At 41.8% G+C, this 20,897-nt stretch overlaps 1 protein-coding gene across 4 annotated transcripts; it reads right to left on the minus strand.

Moving 5' to 3' along the window:
* Window positions 1–526: 526 nt before the first annotated feature.
* On the minus strand, window positions 527–20,668 carry LOC112215045 (sodium- and chloride-dependent GABA transporter 2). 4 transcript variants are annotated; one of them, XM_024374061.2, is made up of 15 exons: window positions 20,468–20,668; window positions 12,787–12,995; window positions 9,951–10,085; window positions 8,638–8,778; window positions 8,191–8,281; window positions 7,918–8,050; window positions 7,693–7,827; window positions 7,233–7,336; window positions 6,954–7,078; window positions 6,642–6,754; window positions 6,325–6,462; window positions 5,893–5,995; window positions 4,445–4,545; window positions 2,158–2,328; window positions 527–1,490 (listed from the first exon to the last, which is right to left on the minus strand). In XM_024374061.2, the coding sequence occupies exons 1-15, from the start codon at window positions 20,518–20,520 to the stop codon at window positions 1,329–1,331; spliced, it is 1,914 nt and encodes a 637-aa protein (XP_024229829.2). In that variant the 5' UTR covers window positions 20,521–20,668; the 3' UTR covers window positions 527–1,328. The 4 variants fall into 4 exon arrangements, with proteins under 4 accessions (XP_024229829.2, XP_024229834.2, XP_024229838.2 ...); XM_024374066.2 differs by lacking the exon at window positions 8,638–8,778; XM_024374070.2 differs by lacking the exon at window positions 20,468–20,668 and having other exon boundaries at window positions 9,951–10,020; window positions 12,787–12,879.
* Between the last annotated feature and the right edge of the window lie 229 nt (window positions 20,669–20,897).

Genomic DNA, 20,897 nt, shown 5'->3' on the forward strand with positions numbered 1-20,897 from the left:
ATTTGTACACTGTAATACAGACTATAATAAGTCATTAAAGGATGAATATAGATATTGTACAAATAACTGTCTAAAGCTACAAGTATTTATTTTTCATATCAGGGTAAATTCACCACAAATGCAGGTGGGGTGTGCTCTGTGTTGGTTTAGCCTGAACTGGCAGTTAATGATAACTGCTGTTAACTACTGGTCTTATCTGTAACTCATAGAAGGGCATTGTTCCTGTGTTTGTCTTCAGTTCGGCTATCGAACACTCTGTACCCTGTGGGGAAAACGTATTTACAGTCCGTGAATGACGATGTCTCTGTTCAATTACCTCAGAGTAGGAGTGCTTATCTAGGTTCAGTTTAGCCTTTGCTATGTTCCTAGATAATCACTTCTACTCTAGGACTCTTTATGAATATGGGCCCAGGTGTCAGATGAATATTAGGTCTGAATATCGGAAGAGATTTCTGCAGTGAATTACTTTTTTCATTTAATGTATTCCAAAGAATAAGGGTGGAAAAATAAGATTTAAATCATGGCACAAGGTTTGATGAGTTTATTGATATTGGCATCAAATCCTATCACAGTATTTTACAGTGTTTCTACTATATATGCATCTACACAATCCCTTATAATTTACCATCGATATATTTTCACAAATGTCATACTTCACAAAGTCTTAAGAAATTACATAGTAGTAGAAAAAAACAGTGTCGGATTATTAAACCCACCCAAATCAAAGACAAAATGTATCTTTAAAAAAAATAGTTTGTTCACTTGTATATACAGACCCCAGGACCAATAGCATGACCGTCATGTTTTGTTTCCACCATGATGTGTGACACGTGTTTGATCCATTCATCCTTTACTCTGCCATGACCACAGTCCTGGTTAAAGGACAACTTCAAAGGTCCATATTTTGTGCCGGACCTTACTCAATATCTCACTTCAGATGCTTTCTCTGCATTCTGTCACGAGACAGAAAGATTGACCTGTAATTCTAATCATTCTAGGTAGGGTTTTCTGGACCAAACAGAATGACCGCATCTCTCTTTTCACTTTCCAGAACCAGTGCTTCTATGTCTCATCAGCGCTACATACAGGAAACAGTGTGTGTTTTGGAAACACTTTGCCCACATCTCCCTCCCAAGAAAAAGGCATGGGGTGGATTATGTTCTGTACTATACTTTTCTAAGTCACTCAGACCAAGCGAAGGGTCACATAAGTCTCTGTTACACAACGGGAAGTATTTGTATTGTTTATGTCAGGACCTTGAGTGACTGGCTGGACCTGCTTATCTCTAGTCCTATAGGGATGGTAGCTGAGAGAGGGGGCCAGTGTCTCTACAGGGGGCCAGTGTCTCTGTCTAGGAGGTTGTGGCCCCAGGCTGGTATCTCCGTGTCCCCCAGGGGTCTGTCCTGCTCTGACTGCTTGGCCAGGAGGGAATTCTTCTGGGCCTTGGTCATGGGGAGATCCTCTGACGGAGTGGTGAGGATGGACAGTCTCTGAGGAATCAATAAAGAGGACAGAGGAGCATTTCAAAGAGAGACCAACAAAGGAATGAGACATAAAATAACTGGCGATGTTTGCAGAACGTTGATTGTTTTTCCTCTTTTCTTAGTTGGTAGAAGAAACAACATCATCAGTGTGTATTGGGGAGTAATGGCTGTTTGGGTAATGGATCTGATCATTGTATAAATAGAGACATAACTAGCGATAACAACACAAATGGTACCTGCCAACTTTTAAAAGATCTGAAGTTTGGAATTGATAGTGAGAAATTAACCATGGCCTCTCATGACCATTGCTCCATCTTTGGAGAATGTACTCAAAGACTTAGCCTCTTTCGCCAACCTACGTAACTACCTATAGCTAGGCTACCTATGATATATTGCTTGATTTTTGTTGCTTTTGGACCACTTTGAGATGCTTTTCTGTTTTGAAACTCCAGTGCTTGACTTGGGCTGAGACAGTTGCCGGTACTCATGTTTGGTGCCGGTACTGTTTACATTTAGGTGCATGAGCTCCACAATACTTTTGAGTTAATATTCTATAAGAGGAACAGGAGCTCAAACTGTTAAACATTTTAGGTGCCGGTACTTAGCTCCGGAGAGCTCCTGCCCAAGTCAAGCAATGTGAAACGGAAACATAATAAATGATGTCCCTATTTACCTGTTGCAGTGTACCAGGAGTGACGCTCACGATGTAAACCATCCATAGAGGAACCATGAGGGTGGAGGAGAGAGTGAACCACCAGCCAACGGCGGAACCCCACCAAGGATACTGAAAGGTGTTGTTGAACTTCAGCGGAGTAAACTTTATCAAGGAGGAGACAAATGTAGCCTAGAACAAAAGATATGGATGGAGGTTGTAAAATAAACATTAAAGAACACAATGTATTTTCTGATAGCATTGTACTAATTATAACATATTAGGGTAACAGTGAGGGCTGAGTGAAGACAGAGATGAACAAGATAAGGTTTAGAACAAGGTTATAGTTTCTCCAGTACGTTTAGGTCAGGCTCCTGGTGAAGCATTTATAATGGTCTAATAAAAAGTATGAGCTGGTGCACACCCAATATGTTCCCCCTGTTGATGATGCTTATCATGCATTATAGTTGAAACAAAAGATTACATGTAACAAACATTTTATGAAATTGGAAACAATTAAATACACATTACTAGTAATAAGTTTGGACACACCTAGTCATTCAAGGTTTTTTCTTTATTTTTTTTACTATTGTCTACATTGTAGAATAATAGTGAAAACATCAAAACTGTGAAATAACATATATACTGAATCATGTAGTAACCAAAAAAGTGTTAAACATATCAAAATATATTTTATATTTGAGGTTCTTTAAATTATTCACCCTTTGCCTTGATGACAGCTTTGCAAGCTCTTGGCATTCTCTCAACCAGCTTTATGAGCTAGTCACCGGGAATGCATTTGAACTAACATGTGTGCCTAAAAGTTAACATGTGGAATTAATGCGTTTGAACCAATCAGTTGTGTTGTGACAAGGTAGGGGGGTATACAGAAGATATCCCTAATTAGTAAAAGACCAAGTCCATAAGATTGCAAGAACAGCTCAAATAAGCAAAGAGAAATGACAGTCCATAATTACTTCAAGACATGAAGGTAAGACAATGCGAAACATTTCAAGAACTTTGAAAGTTTCTTTGAATGCAGTTGCAAAAAACATCAAGCGCTATGATGAAACTGGCTCTCATGAGCACTGCCACAGGAAAGGAAGACCTAGAGTTACCTCTGCTGCAGAGGACAAGTTCATTAGATTTAACTGTACCTCAGATTGCAGCCCAAATAAATGCTTCACAGAGTTCAATTAACAGACACAGCTCAACATCAACTGTTCAGAGGAGACTGCTTGAATCAGGCCTTCATGGTCAAATTGTTTCAAAGAACCTACTAAAGGACACCAATATGAAGAAGAGACTTGATTGGGCAAAGAAACATGAGCAATAGACATTAGACAAGTGGAAATCTGTTCTTTAGTCTGATGAGTTCAAATTTGAGATTATTGGTTCCTACCGCTGTCTTTGTGAGATGCAGAGTAGGTGAATTGATGATCTCCGCATGTGTGGTTCCCACCGTGAAGCATGGAGGAGGTGAGATGGTGTGTGTGTGTGGGGGGGGGGCTTGGAAAAGCATTCCTCATGCAGCTGGTTGAGAGAATGCCTAGAGTGTGCAAAGCTGTCATCAAGGCAAAGGGTGGCTACTTTGAAGAATCTAAGATCAAAAATATATTTTGATTAGTTAACACTTTTTTGGTTACTACATGATTCCGCATGTGTTATTTCATAGTTGTGATATCTTCACTATTATTCTACAATGTAGAAAATAGTAAAAAGAAAGAAAAACCCTTGAATGATGAGATGTGTTCCAACTTTTGAGTGCTACTGTATATGTGAAATTAAACAGTAATGTTAATGTTAAACTTTTGCTTGTGCTAATGATAACAAGAGCCTAATATAATTCAATATGCGGTAAACTATTGTCTTCAAACAGTTTCACTCAATACATTCTAATCAACCTAGTAATTATGACACACCCTCACTATTGTCATTAGTTGCACTAATTGCACTGTTTTGTCTACATAACCTGGTTCAGGCACTCGTGACATTACCCTGAAGAAGGAACAATGATGTCGAAATGTTGGTGGTTTACCCAATAAATTACAGTGAGATTATACATAGAGTGTGCGACTCTCTTTGTTTTTATAGAAGCATTTATAATGAACATAAAGTTTATCTACTTTACATAGGTTACACATATACATCAAATTGAAGCCTCTCTCTCTGTATTGCCAACTAAACTTTTGGTTTTCTGTAAATCACTTTTATTACTGTGACATCAACGTCATGTTTACCATAAGTATAATTGGAAAAAGAACATTCATTTGCTGTTGACAGTGTGGTGTAAATAAATAAAACTTACAGTGCAGATGACTGGAGTGAAATACTTCAAACAGTACTTAATGATGGGTAATGGTCGATAACCGATCATGTCCTCTATATTATCGTACAGACGGTCTGCACCTGTGGAGTAAACATATCAACAGGGACTCAAACAGCAGTCAATAAAAGTGTTTGGTCAGTTGGTCTGTCAAATACACAGTTGGTCTGTCAAATACCCAGGTAAACATTCTCAAACCACCAAGTGACAGACAGGTTCAAACAATTTGCAGATTAGGAAACCTGGACAACAGCTCTAACCAGGGTTTCCCAAACCCGGTCCCGTGCCCCTCACAGCTGATTCAAATCACCAACTCATCATCAAGCTTTTATTATTTGATTCAATCGAATTAATATAAAAAGAGGACGGTGTCACGTATACTCCCTCTCCGGTGCTTTAGGTCACCAAGCTGCTCATCATTACGCACACCCGTCACCATCGTTACGCGCACCAGCGCCTCATCAGACTCACTTGGACTTCATCACCTTCCTGATTACCTTCCCTATATCTGTCAGTTCTTTTGGTTTCTTCCCCAGGCATTAGTGTTTCTGTTCCAGTGTTCCCGCGCATCATTCAGGTCGTCAGGTTCCCGCACCTCTTCCGGCTCGTCATGTTCCCGCACCTCTTCCGGCTCGTCAGGTTCCCACGCCTCTTCCGGCTCGTCAGGTTCCCGCGCCTCTTCCGGCTCGTCAGGTTCCGGCGCCTCTTCCGGCTCGTCAGGTTCCCGCGCCTCTTCCGGCTCGTCAGGTTCCCGCGCCTCTTCCGGCTCGTCAGGTTCCCGCGCCTCTTCCGGCTCGTCAGGTTCCCGCGCCTCTTCCGGCTCGTCAGGTTCCCGCCCCTCTTCCGGCTCGTCAGGTTCCCGCCCTCTTCCGGCTCATCAGAGATCCGCGCCTCTTCCGGCTCGTAGGGTTCCCGCTCCTCTTCCGGCTCGACAGGTTCCCGCGCCTCAGCAGAGACGACTGGTCCGCTCTTGGTCACCGAGATCGTCCTTTTGGTCAGTGTCCTGCAGCTGAAGCCGTGCGTCAGGGAGAGGGTACTGTCACATATACTCGGCACACTAGGTCACCAGGCTATTCATTATTACACACACTTGTCACCTGGACTTCATCACCTTCCTGACTCCTGAACAGCTAATCGAAGGGCTACCCAGACCCCTCTTTTACGCTGCTGTGACTCTTGGCTAGACTAACTTACCTAACCAACTATAACAGGGTAGCTGACACGGGCTAATTGGGTGACTGTCAGTGACTGACATAACAAGAGGAAGACTGCGGATGCACTACCACATTTCAAAATGTCACATAGTAGAATACACAATCTTAACTAACAGTAAGTTGAGACCCTGACTGACATTGAACAAAAGTGGTTGAGGGCCATATATGGGAACTTATATTTAGAAATGGCACTGGAAGTAGGCCGGGCTATCTCACCATAAACCCAGCTGATACACACTGACTGTAGTATAGCGAAGAGAAGCAGAGTCATCCCACTGCAGGCATAGTAATCAAACAGCTGGAAGATATACAGGCCTCCCTGCAAATAGAGGAGGGGTAGAAAGAAAGTATAAGGTACAGTCTTACTGAGCACAATAATAAGACTAATCTACCTCCAGAGTCTACAAAACACTCAGACAATGATCGTAGGTGTCCAGCAGCCCAATCGCTTATGGATGAAGTGGAATCTACCAACAATTCTGCGGAATGAGGAGGTATGTTGAAACACAGGGATATGTTGAAACAGATCATTTGGGAGGTGCATTATCCATCATGTATCTGGTTACTGTCATGATTGATCTGATAACGATGGCCTTGAAAATATATCATTTATATCCTATATAATGATGAATTCAAATGACCTCTCACCTCTGTGACCATGACCAGGCCGATGAAGAAGCTTCCCACACTGATGATGATGAGGAGGATTTTACGCCGATGGCCAACCAGGAAGAAGGAGGGATACATGTCTGAGATAGCTGTCATCAAAGCCTCCAGACCTACAAACTGAGGGAGAGATGATGGGGAAGTTCAGTGGAAACTCTCTTCTTTGAAATACTAGCTACTCATTCACAGTTTCACATCCTAAAGTTTAGTAATGATTGCAGAATCTATCTATTGTAGGTTATGTAATTATCCGTCACTAAGGAAATATTTTGTAGGCCTTCAGGACCACACTAACACACCTCACTGTCTAAACCCAGTAGGATTATCATGATGAAGAAGAAGATGGCCCAAAGCTGGGGTAATGGCATCATGGCCACGGCACGAGGGTAGGCGATGAATGCCAGGCCAGGACCTGTATGCAGCAATACAGGTAAACTCATTACTGAACTCTCAGGGGCAGAGGGAATAGTTAGATCGCTGAAATGCTAAGACACCTGTCTTGTAACAAAGCAGAACTTACAAGGGTATGTTAATTTGTTTGTTTGCGCATTTTTTAAGGTTTATTTTATTCATTAATTCATTAATTCATATCTCACTGCTACAACACTTACCTGATTCGGCCACTGTTGAGATGTCTGTCCCTTGTTCATAAGCCATGAAGCCCAGAACAGAGAAGATCGCAAAACCGGCCACAAAGCTGGTTCCACTGTTCAAAAGGCACAGGTACACACAGTCCCTATAAAGAGATTCACTTCCCTGTTAGTCACAACACGAAGGCATCCAAATGACCTACAATGTGGAGATCAACAAACTTTCCAGAAAACGTTCTGCCTGCACATTTTATCTAGCAAGGCACATTTACTGTTTATGTACTTAATTCTTCCACTCACTTGTAACAGTTGTTGTCATACTTGTTGTAGCTGCCAAGAGCAGTCAGACAGCCGATGCAGATAGCATAGGAATAGAAGATTTGTGTTCCAGCATCCATCCACACCTGTGAGATACACCAGAGAGAGACACAATAGTCTTCATAGTTTCACAATTCTGAAATACTAGTCTCATCCCAGGGTATTAGAGGTTAATTAAAATGGTAATTATGTTGACCTTGTAGCTGTAATAAGTCAACAGAAAATATATTTGCTTTGAAATTCAGAGTTATTTTTTTTATGAGGTATTGATGTTGTAACAAATCTGATGCTCTTAAAACCACAAACTGTTGCACCAAGGGAGTTACGTTTCTTGGGTCAGTGGTAATGGTTTCTGCCCTCGGTCATGTTGACTAGGGCTCAAACACCGACAGAGACGTTACCATCTATCCCCAACAATCATTACTGATCGTTTCTGTTACACCTGTGGGTCAGTGAGGCGGGCTGGGTCTGGGTAGAGGTAGAACTTGATACCATCTATTGCCCCCGGCAGTGTGAGTCCACGGACCAGCAACACCACCAGCATCAGATAGGGGAAGGTGGCAGTGAAGTAGACCACCTGAGGGGAGGGGGACCAGACCAGCATTACATTACATACATTACAGTATTCATGGTGTCATCAGGTTGAATGGCAGAGATCCCACCTTACCTTCCCAGTAGACTTCACTCCTTTCCAGACACAGAAGTAACAGAGAATCCATGACAGTAGAAGACACAGAGCCAGCTCCCAGCGAACACTGCCTAGCTTGTTTGGACTGTCTGTGAGATTCAAAACTCTTCTCCTGAAAATAAAATTTTGAGTTACAATCTCACCTCTTGCTTTTCACCATTCTCTTAGCGCCTCCTAAGGCACATAGCCATGATTTCCATCTGTAAGGACTTAATAAGGAGTTGATAAATTGGAATGATTTTGTGTACTCACTCCCAGAACTCTCTCACTGGCGATGTTGCATTCCCTGCTACTGTCCAATTTAGATGTCCCACTACTCTTCTGTCGAACTCCATGCAGGTTGCTGGTTAGGAGGAAATTACACAATAACAAGCATGTCTCAGAACTCTCTGAATCTTTCCTGGATAAGGAGATATTTACAAAAATAAAACAATCAACCCACTTGTCAAAATCGGAATATCTCAGTTTGAAGTAGTGTCCATAAATGTAAGATACTATCTATCATTTAGGCATGACAAAGGTATGTCAACATGTCTACACACTGAAGTTAAACTGGTCCCAGATCTGTTTGTGTTCTATGCAATGCAAACTCCATTGCTCTCCTTGTCAATCCAAACAGGTTTGCTATGACAATGAATGACAGGCAGTTGGTATGACAGCACAAGCAGACTGGCACTCAGGCTACACTGATATACATACCTGTGTTCCAGCTGTTTCTACAACTGGCCCAGGGGAGCTCAGAGCTGAATGAGGAGAAGAGGTAGAAGAAGGCCCAGGCTAGAATGATGATGTAATAGATGCTGGAATATAGAACTACCACCTGACTACCATAACCCAGTCCTGAGGAGGAAGACGAGGAGGAGGAGGAGGAGGAAAAGGAGGAGAAGATTTTACAGACAAACATGGAGGTGTAAATATAAAAAAAAAGGCTTCTTCTAAGAAATAGATGCGACATGTTATATCCAATCACATTCTCAACCTAAAACCACAAAAAACATTGAACTGTGTTTCTTTTTGATGTGGATTAGACTCCTTTCAAAGTCACCAGCTCCGATTAATAAGTTATGGTGCCATTCCAACAAGACAGACATTTTTGAATGTTTGAACACAAGACAAGTGTCCTGAATGCACGTGTCATGTCACATTAAGGACTTCCACTTTATCATGTAATAGCTCATGAATCACATTGTGATACTTGTGTAATACTGTTGATTAATCCTTCATCCAATAACTTGAATTAAATGTTTTGTTACTGTAATCCCTTTTTCATTTTATAAAAAAAAAATCAGGCCAGAAACAGACCAATCATTTTCCAAGCAATCTAAAATGTATCCTGATATTGTTTCAAACTGGTAAAGCAATGTGATTAAAATCATGGTGGATTGACTTTTACAAATACAATAGTGCAATATCATTTAAAGAAGGAAAAGCCTGCATGTACTGTGCATATACTGTACCAATTATGGCTAATTGTCTTGCCCTATATGTCACCCTCAACCAGCACATTCTTGACAAAGGCTCCAGACAGAAACCTTGAGTCTCTGTGCTGAATACCAATTGAAATCATATTGACATTGCTTTGGATTACAGTGCTACTTTCTCAAGTTTGGATATTGCAGCTAGGAGTTTTCCCGAGCACAAATACAATAAACAGACAAAGTTTGGTCTGCAGTGACACTAAATGTTATATTTTCTTTTGGCACAGTTTACAGTACTATCATATCTTTACTTTTCTGAAGGCTATAGCCTTTCTTCCTTCCAGCTATCAGGCTCTCATGTATATTTCACCAAGATGGCATCCATCTTAGGAAGTAAATGCTATCAATGGTCAGACAAACACTGACAATTGAATCCCTAATATGGATGCAATACGTACAACAAGGCCCCGTGGCCGCATTCATAAAGCATACCAGTAGGATGGCTGATCTAGGATCAGATTAACCTTTTAGATCATGATGACTAAGCTTATATGACAGAGGGAACTGATTCTAGATCAGCAGTCTGATATATACCTTCAAACAAGGGGCAGATCTTCCTCCAGCAGGTGATGCTGCCCTGCGTGGTGTACTGGCCCAAGGAGGTCTCCAGGAGAAAGAGTGGAATGCCACAGGTGAACAGAAAGAGCACATAAGGGATGAAGAACACCCCTTACGAACAACACAAGTTAAACCACAATTAAACATATGGCCCAAGACCATAACTTAATGTTTCACCTCACGTGATTATGGTTTCACAAGACTAACATTTTTCACAGAAGCCATCTCTACCATCTCTACCACCTCAACCCCCCCAGACACTTCATTGCATTTATACCGTCCAGAGAGGAGAACGCAAGTATTTATATATATATTTTAGAGGCAGGAGCAGCTTCCTACGATGTAATTGTCTGTATCATTTCTAATCCCCCATATATTTTTTTTTTGTATTTATATAAATGGTTTTGGGGCGGCAGGGTAGCCTAGTAGTTGGTGTTGGAATAGTAATCGAAAGTTTCAAGTTTGAATCCCCGAGCTGACAAGGTACAAATCTGTCATCTGTCTTAACTGACCTGCCTAGTTAAATAAAATAAAAATATATACATACATATAAATACCCATTCATATACATATCTTTTTAGAATATATTTTCCTTTATTATTCCCAGCAAACCCTACCAACCCTCCCCTAATTGGACAAAACCAATCAATAATAACACTTAGGCTTCTACATGCTATATACATTTTACAGACACATTCTAATTTACAATAGTTATATTTTGTTTGTTTTTAGTCCTGGCCTTCCTCTATTTCTTTTTTTTCTTTTTTCTTTTTGATTTGACCCCTTTTTCTCCTCAATTGTTTTAGTAGCTACTATCTTGTCTCATCGCTACAACTCCCGTACCGGCTCAGGAGAGACGAAGGTTGAAAGTCATGAGTTCTCCGATACAAAACCCAACCAAGCCGCACTGCTTCTTAACACAACCCATCCAACCCGGAAGCCAGCCGCACCAATGTGTCGGAGGAAACACTGTGCACCTCACCACAGGAGTCGCTGGTGCACGATGAGACAAGGACATCCCTACCGGCCATACCCTCCCTAACCCGGACGATGCTAGGCCAATTGTGCGTCACCCGACGGACCTCCCAGTCATGGCCAGTTACGACAGAGGCTGGGCGCGAACCCAGAGTCTCTGATGGCACAGCGGGTGCTGCAGTACAGCGCCCTAAACCACTGCGCCACCTGGGAGGCCCACCTTCCTCTATTTCTGATGTTTATATTTGCCATACATTTGTAACTGTGCTATTTCACAAAAGTTCTGAACCTATATACATTTTACAGACCCCATATGTTTTACATTTGTTACATTGTTGTTATTATTCCCAACCTTCAGCTCCATTCAACCCCTCCCATCTATCTCTTAACACCGTCCATATTGGATTTCTATTTGCCATATATTTTTCAACTGTCCTGTGATGCTTCACAAAGTACTGAACCTTTCTATTCTCATAGTTTCTACAGATCGTAAATTAAAGATAACATTTTTTGCTAAAATTATTGATTGATTATGACTTTTCAAATCACCAGGTATTGTTATCTGCAGCGTTAGATCTAGGTAAATGTTGCAATTCTTCTGCCATTCTTGGACCTGTGACTAAAAAAGAGCTACATGTGGACAGTACCACAATAAATTATCTAATGACTGCCTCCTCACAGCAAAATCTGCAGAGCTGGGAAGATTGCATCCCCCATAAATATATATATATAGTCATATGTTATATATATATATATATATATATATATATATATATATATATATATATATATATATATTCTATTCATTCTATTCGTTGCAAGAATATATTTTGCAATTTACAAGGCACAGTTGTCAATTCTGTGCTCTTTAAATGAAACTGGTATATATTTATATTTATCACAATTTTATTTAAACAATTTTGGTCTTTAATGCAGGGCCGACAGACAAGTTCCTTACTTGTTCCCCTTCCACTTGCCACTTCCATTTTTTAGGCAATGCTGCAATCACATGGCTGTAATTTTGGGTAGAGCAGACATTTGCATACAGTATGTCTGTGTTAGCTGCATGTGTGACATAACTCCACCAGCCATATTAATGATATAATTTACAAAGATGATACTTTTTTTACGTTATCGAAAATAATGTTTTTTTATCAACTAGTATATTTGAGTTTAACCACAAGAACTTAAGTATTTGTTTGTGTGGCTAACGGACTTAGCTACCACCCGAAGTGTTGTGCGTCCATTTGGCATGTAAGTGTTAGGGATATTCTCGTGGGGTTTCTGGGACACGTTCAGTAGCCTAACATCATTGAACATTGCAGATAGAAAGGCCATGAATAGAGTCAACCTGATTCCTAATTCTACATGTCAGAGAGACATGTTTTCTCCATAGCATATTTCTATCAGAGCGTAACAAAATGTTGTACAGTAGTGATGTGCATATCAGTATAGAGATTCTGGAAGCACCTAGAAGGTTTTGGTGCCTTTTGTGCACCAAGGCATGCACTGTTGTTTTTATGATTGTGCCAGCCAGATAACATCTAGCCCTAGTGTGTAAATATCCCTATAATATTATAGCAACCACTGACATGTTTATATCAGGCCATGATTACACATCTCTTAATGATTATTCCATTACCGTCTTGTAATTGTGTGATTTCAATATTAGCCTATGATATGAAAAGAACAACTCTGTATTGTCTCCACCACAATTAAGTTAAATGAGGTGACTAGCTCTTTTGCATTGATAATGTAAAAGACAAAGCCTCACCTTGCCATATATTTAATGTGAGCTTAATTGTATGACCATGTAAAGATGTGATGTGAGACTCACCTCCTCCATTTTTGTAGCACAGATATGGGAACCTCCATACATTCCCCAAGCCTATGATCTGTCCGGCCACAGCCAGGAGGAACTCCAGCTTGCTTGACCACTGTCCCCTGGTCTGGGTGCTTGGCACAGGGACAGGATGGACCAGACCCATCTCCTGCTGGGAAAGCATATTGAACCTCAAATTGGGATCATTATGCTTTTCCATAACACTGAGGAAGACAAAGACAAAGTTGGTATATTGCGGTGAACACACGTTAATCTAACAGTCTGTGTGTTATGAAGACAGTATAAGGACACACAGCTAACAGCTACATACTGTATGACCTGCTACATGAGAACAGCTATATTTGACCAGCTACATATGACCAGCTAGATGTGAATGCTACACATGACCAGCTACATATGACCAGCTACATATGACCAGCTACATATGAACAGCTACATATGAACAGCTACGGTACATATGAACAGCTACATATGAACAGCTACATATGAACAGCTACGGTACATATGACTAGCTACATATGAACAGCTACATATGACTAGCTACATATGAACAGCTACATATGACTAGCTACATATGACTAGCTACATATGACTAGCTACATATGACTAGCTACATATGAACAGCTACATATGACTAGCTACATATGAATAGCTACATATGACTAGTACATATGACTAGCTACATATGAACAGCTACATATGACTAGCTACATATGAGCTACATATGACCACAGCTACATATGACTAGACTAGCTATATGAACAGCTCCGGTACATATGACTAGCTACATATGAACAGCTACATATGAACATCTACATATGACTAGCTACATATGAACAGCTACATATGACTAGCTACATATGACTAGCTACATATGAACAGCTACATATGACTAGCTACATATGAACAGCTACATATGACTAGCTACATATGACTAGCTACATATGACCAGCTACATATGACTAGCTACATATGAACAGCTACATATGACGAGCTACATATGAACAGCTACATATGACTAGCTACATATGAACAGCTACATATGACTAGCTACATATGAACAGCTACATATGACTAGCTACATATGAACAGCTACATATGACTAGCTACATATGACTAGCTACATATGACCAGCTACATATGACTAGCTACATATGAACAGCTACGGTACATATGACTAGCTACATATGAACAGCTACATATGACTAGTACATATGACTAGCTACATATGAACAGCTACATATGACTAGCTACATATGAACAGCTACATATGACTAGCTACATATGAATAGCTACGGTACATATGACTAGCTACATATGAACAGCTACATATGACTAGCTACATATGAACAGCTACATATGACTAGCTACATATGAACAGCTACATATGACTAGCTACATATGACTAGCTACATATGACCAGCTACATATGACTAGCTACATATGAACAGCTACGGTACATATGACTAGCTACATATGAACAGCTCCGGTACATATGACTAGCTACATATGAACAGCTACATATGAACATCTACATATGACTAGCTACATATGAACAGCTACATATGACTAGCTACATATGAAGCAGCAGCTACATATGACTAGCTACATATGAACAGCTACATATGAACAGCTACATATGACTACATATGAACAGCTACATATGACTAGCTACATATGAACAGCTACATATGACTAGCTATATGAACAGCTACATATGACTAGCTACATATGAACAGCTACATATGACTAGCTACATATGACTAGCTACATATGACCAGCTACATATGACTAGCTACATATGAACAGCTACGGTACATATGACTAGCTACATATGAACAGCTACGGTACATATGACTAGCTACATATGAACAGCTACATATGAACATCTACGGTACATATGACCTGTCAAGAAAAATAAAAGTTCCAGTACATCAAAACATGAGCCCCTTTCTTCCATGTTTTGGATAGATCTGCATTGCTTGCTGTTTGGGTTTATGCAGGGTTTCTCTATAGCACTTTGTGACATCTGCTGATGTAATAACATTTCATTGATTGATTGATTGATTGGATAGCCTAGTGGTTAAGAGTGTTGGGCCAGTAACCGAATGTCTCTGGGTTGAATCCCCCAACAGACCAGGTGAAAAATGTGTCAATGTGCCCTTGAGCAAGGCACTTATCCCTAATTGCTCCTGTAAGTTGCAATGGATAAGAGCATTTGCTAAAATATGAATGTACATATGAACAGCTTCATATGACCTGTTAAGAAAAAAAGGGGGAAAAAGAGAAGGTCCAGTGCAGCAAAACATGTGCCAGCATATGTGCTACTGGTGTGGAAGTCAGGTGCAGGAGAGTACAGAGTTGTGATCAGGCGCACACTTTATTCGGCAGAAGCAAACAACAGACGGACGCAACAGTGTCCAACAAACCTCCAGCCAAAGGCAAAAGTGCAAAGCGCGACAAAGTCACAAACAAGCAAAAATGTTTAACAATAAACATACTCCGGGTTGAAACATAGTACCCGGGGAAAAACCAGCTAGGCGTGTCAATACAAAACATGTAACAAAACAATCCCACACAAAGACATGGGGGGAAAAAGAGGGATATACATATGCATATGTATATACAGTGCCTTGCGAAAGTATTCGGCCCGCTTGAACTTTGCAACCTTTTGCCACATTTCAGGCTACAAACATAAAGATATAAAACTGTATTTTTTTGTGAAGAATCAACAACAAGTGGGACACAATCATGAAGTGGAACGACATTTATTGGATATTTCAAACTTTTTTGACAAATCAAAAACTGAAACATTGGGCGTGCAAAATTATTCAGCCCCTTTACTTTCAGTGTAGCAAACTCTCTCTAGAAGTTCAGTGAGGATCTCTGAATGATCCAATGTTGACCTAAATGACTAATGATGATAAATACAATCCACCTGTGTGTAATCAAGTCTCCGTATAAATGCACCTGCACTGTGATAGTCTCAGAGGTCCGTTAAAAGCGCAGAGAGCATCATGAAGAACAAGGAACACACCAGGCAGGTCCGAGATACTGTTGTGAAGAAGTTTAAAGCCGGATTTGGATACAAAAAGATTTCCCAAGCTTTAAACATCCCAAGGAGCACTGTGCAAGCGATAATATTGAAATGGAAGGAGTATCAGACCACTGCAAATCTACCAAGACCTGGCCGTCCCTCTAAACTTTCAGCTCATACAAGGAGAAGACTGATCAGAGATGCAGCCAAGAGGCACATGATCACTCTGGATGAACTGCAGAGATCTACAGCTGAGGTGGGAGACTCTGTCCATAGGACAACAATCAGTCGTATATTGCACAAATCTGGCCTTTATGGAAGAGTGGCAAGAAGAAAGCCATTTCTTAAAGATATCCATAAAAAGTGTTGTTTAAAGTTTGCCACAAGCCACCTGGGAGACACACCAAACATGTGGAAGAAGGTGCTCTGGTCAGATGAAACCAAAATGGAACTTTTTGGCAACAATGCAAAACGTTATGTTGGGCGTAAAAGCAACACAGCTCATTACCCTGAACACACCATCCCCACTGTCAAACATGGTGGTGGCAGCATCATGGTCTGGGCCTGCTTTTCTTCAGCAGGGACAGGGAAGATGGTTAAAATTGATGGGAAGATGGATGGAGCCAAATACAGGACCATTCTGGAAGAAAACCTGATGGAGTCTGCAAAAGACCTGAGACTGGGACGGAGATTTGTCTTCCAACAAGACAATGATCCAAAACATAAAGCAAAATCTACAATGGAATGGTTCAAAAATAAACATATCCAGGTGTTAGAATGGCCAAGTCAAAGTCCAGACCTGAATCCAATCGAGAATCTGTGGAAAGAACTGAAAACTGCTGTTCACAAATGCTCTCCATCCAACCTCACTGTGCTCGAGCTGTTTTGCAAGGAGGAATGGGAAAAATTTCAGTCTCTCGATGTGCAAAACTGATAGAGACATACCCCAAGCGACTTACAGCTGTAATCGCAGCAAAAGGTGGCGCTACAAAGTATTAACTTAAGGGGGCTGAATAATTTTGCACGCCCAATTTTTCAGTTTTTGATTTGTTAAAAAAGTTTGAAATATCCAATAAATGTCGTTCCACTTCATGATTGTGTCCCACTTGTTGTTGATTCTTCACAAAAAAATACAGTTTTATATCTTTATGTTTGAAGCCTGAAATGTGGCAAAAGGTCGCAAAGTTCAAGGGGGCCGAATACTTTCGCAAGGCACTGTACATACATATGTTGATTAGGGAATGTAAACCAGGTGTGCAGGGAACAAGACAAAACAAATGGAACAATGAAAAATGGAGCGGCGATGGCTAGAAGGCCCGGTGACGTCGACCACCGAACGCCGCCCAAACAGGGAGGGGAGCTGAGCCCCTATTATTCAATAAATTTGATCTTTCTTTTGTTCAGCTCCTGTTATTACTTTGGATGTGCATAACCCCCCCCCCCCTTCCAAAGGTAATTAGCGGGGCACTGTTAAAATGTACTGTTCTGAAGGCAAAATAAGCAACGTTGACATATAACAGTGGAATTAACTACTGTATTGTACTCCATGTATTATTTTTTACAGTTTCTGTAATTTAGCAGACACTCTTGTCCAAAGCAACTTACAGTAGTAAATGAATACATTTTTGGACTGCTTAGTTGACCCCTTAACCCTGGCATTTCAAGCACCATGCTCTACCAACTGAGCTACACGTGACAGTATGAAGACACATCGATTTTTATTCTTTAATGATCCTGAGAAAAGTCACGGTTCCCATACACTGATCCATACTAGGGTCTATTCTAGAAGTACCCTGAGTATCGGGAGAAGCCTGATTATCTGGGAATAGCCAATACCAGCAGACGTTTTGGCATTGGCCACACAAAGAGGTGAGATTCCAATTGAATCTGGTATTGTGAGGAGCCAGGGCAGCATCTCACTGCTTGGCAATGTGTATGAATGTTCAAATTCCACACTGTTGTACCAGTCTTGTTGCATTAGAGTAGGAGGGGATCAGCACAGCTTGGTGGGACTAGTGTAATCCTGTCATCAATGTTGCCTTTGTGCCCTTGCCTAGTATCCCTGTGGGAGTAGGACACATACAATGGAAAATATGTGCTGCAGCTGCTGCAACCATTATGGTGATTTCTGAAAATGAACACCCTGTACTTATACAGTTATAAGAAGCACAAGTGCAAGGTCTGTTGCTAGGGCAATGTGTTCTAAATAGTTACCTTTACCTTCACTATTTACAGTATGAGGAACTTCCTGGGCATGCATCAGAGGAGGACACTACTGTGACACTACTAGACACCCAGTAGTCAACCTGCCAGAGCCAGGGCACAGTTTGTGATACTAAGAGTAGGTACTGACAGTATATCTTCGATAGTATAATATTGCTTGGTTCAATACAGTACACCCTTTTTTAAATGGATGACAGAGTCGATAGAGAAGAAATGTAACGATTTATGGGAACAATAAGATAAATATGGAGTGTTACTACAGCTAAATATCAAAGTTAATTAGTCAGTTTTTTGGGCTATACTCAGCTTTGTCTAAGGGTAGACTGTGCTTTGGCAAAGTAGGTGGGGTTGTATCCTACCTGGTTAGCCTTCACCCGGGGTATGATGGAATAGCCTGGCAGCAGGTATCCTAGTGGTAAGGGTGTTGGGCCAGTAACAAAAAGGTTGCTAGATCAAATCCCTGAGCTGACAAGGTTAAAAATCTGTTGTTCTGCAGTTAACCCTCTGTCATTGTAAATAAGAATTTTGTTCTTAACTGACTTGCCTAGTTAAATCAAATTTAAATTTAAAAAATGTGCCGGTGTCACACCCTGACCATAGTTTGCTTTGTATGTTTCTATGTTTTGGTTGGTCAGGGTGTGATCTGAGTGGGCATTCTATGTTGGATGTCTTGTTTGTCTATTTCTATGTCTGGCCTGATATGGTTCTCAATCAGAGGCAGGTGTTAGTCATTGTCTCTGATTGGGAACCATATTTAGGTAGCCTGGGTTTCACTGTGTGTTTGTGGGTGATTGTTCCTGTCTCTGTGTTTGCACCAGATAGTCTTTATTAAAGAAACATGAATAACCACCACGCTGCATTTTGGTCCGCCTCGCCTTCACCTAAGGAAAACCTTTACAGAATCACCCACCACAACAGGACCAAGCGACGTGGTAACGGGCAACAGCAGGAGAGGCAGCAATGTCTGGACTATACTACTTGGGAGGAAATAGACAGGTGGGCGGTCGACCCAGGAGGAGTGCCGGAGCCCGCATGGGATACGCTGGAGCAGTGCGAAGAGGGGTATAGAAGAATGGAGTTGGAGAAGCAAGCACGGCGGCGCGGTAGGAAGCCCGAGAGTCAGCCCCAAAAATGTATTGGGGGGTGGCACACAGGAAGTGTGGCGAAGCCAGGTAGGAGACCTGCGCCAACTTCCTGTGCTTACCGGGGGGCTAGAGAGACCGGGCAGGCACCGTGTTATGCTGTGAAGCGCACGGTGTCCCCAGTGCGGGTGCATAGCCCGGTGCGGTACATTCCAGCTCCGCGTATCGGCCGGGCTAGAGTGGGCATCGAGCCAAGTGCCATGAAGCCGGCTCTACGCAGCTGGTCTCCAGTGCGTCTCCTTGGGCCGGCTTACAAGGCACCAGGCTTGCGCACGGTGTCCCCCTGGTTCGCCTGCATAGCCCAGTGCGGGCTATTCCACCTCGCCGCACTGGCAGGGTGACCGGGACCATTCAACCGGGTAAGGTTGGGCAGGCTCGGTGCTCAAGAGCTCCAGTGCGCCTGCACGGTCCGGTCTATCCGTCACCACCTCCACGCACCAGCCCTCCGGTGGCAGCCCCCTGCACCAGGCTGTCTCTCCGGCTCATCCTTACAAGAACCTCTGGCCTTAATGGCCATATACTCTTGTAATCTCCACACGGCACAGCCAGAAAAGGACTAGCCTCCCCTCAGAGCCTGGTTCCTCTCTAGGTTTCTTCCTAGGTTCATGCCTTTCTAGGGAGTTTTTCCTAGCCACCGTGCTTCTACATCTGCATTGCTTGCTGTTTGGGGTTTTAGGCAGGGTTTTTGTACATCTGCTGATGTAAAAAGGGCTTTAAAAAGAAATTATATTTTCTAGGTTCATTGTTCATGTCCGAGTCGTCTCTGTTTAATATTTTAGCATGCTGTAGTGTTTATTTTTTTCTCTTAAGGTTTGTAGCTTGAATTGTGAAAATAATATCTAGCTCAACATCCAGTAATTCTGCTTTCAAATCGAAAGAATGCGAAAAGAGGACTTCTACATTCATTAGACATGCCTGTATAGTTACACAAAACAGGAAGACACTGCTGCTCTCATTAGCACTGCTGAGCCTCCAGTCTGTAACCTTTAGCCTACATTCAGCGCCTGCAACAAGTGCTACAGACTGCAGATAGAGAGAGAGAGAGACAGTGAGAGAGAAAGAGAAAGAGAGAGAGAGAGAGCTACCATACCACTGACTGAAGCCTCATGCCTGTCTCTGTCTCTCTGTACATCTAGGGAGATGTCTAGGTGTTATCACAGCCCCCGCCTGCCAAGTCTGCTAGATTTCAAATACAAACAGTGATAAACAGTCTAAATAAAAGGTTTCCTGATAGACATGGAAGAGACTAGAACACGCGAGAGAGAGAGAGTACCTTAAGGAGGAAGATGTAGTTCTGAAGTCTGTTGTAGTAGTATACTTCTCCATTAAGGAATACTTGTTCTGGTCCCTTTCATTGGAAGCAAACCTAGACCCTGTGTTTCTCCCTGTCAAATGCCCTTCCCAGAACTAACCATGAGTGAACCCATGTGGATAGTTTGGTGTGTGTGTGTGTTCATGTGCCTGTGTGTGTGAGGCGGAGCTATTGAGTCGAGGTAACACTGGCTCCTTCATTGCAAGGAAGAGGAGGGGATTTGCTCTGTGAAAGTGGCAGTAGCAGGCGGGCTTCTTTTGAATGCTGCATGGGCCTGGATGTGTGGAATGTGAACAAATGAACTCGGCATTACAACTTTACAATGGATAGAGGAGAGGAGGGACAGAACTTGAACACTTAAATGAATAGGAAAAGGGGGCATAATACATCT

The sequence above is a fragment of the Oncorhynchus tshawytscha genome, linkage group LG02 (assembly GCF_018296145.1).
Source record: "Oncorhynchus tshawytscha isolate Ot180627B linkage group LG02, Otsh_v2.0, whole genome shotgun sequence".
NCBI lineage: Eukaryota > Metazoa > Chordata > Actinopteri > Salmoniformes > Salmonidae > Oncorhynchus > Oncorhynchus tshawytscha.

What these genes read in the sequence shown, in the direction of transcription:
- LOC112215045 (XM_024374061.2), bottom strand. Translation starts at nt 20,520, where the DNA reads ATGGAGAAGTATACTACTACAACAGACTTCAGAACTACATCTTCCTCC. An exon ending in GTGCTACAAAAATGGAGGAG is followed by an intron (nt 10,086 to 12,786) that starts GTGAGTCTCACA and finishes GTTGTTCGTAAG; the next exon opens with GGGTGTTCTTCATCCCTTAT. An exon ending in CCCGCCTCACTGACCCACAG is followed by an intron (nt 7,337 to 7,692) that starts GTGTAACAGAAA and finishes TGTATCTCACAG; the next exon opens with GTGTGGATGGATGCTGGAAC.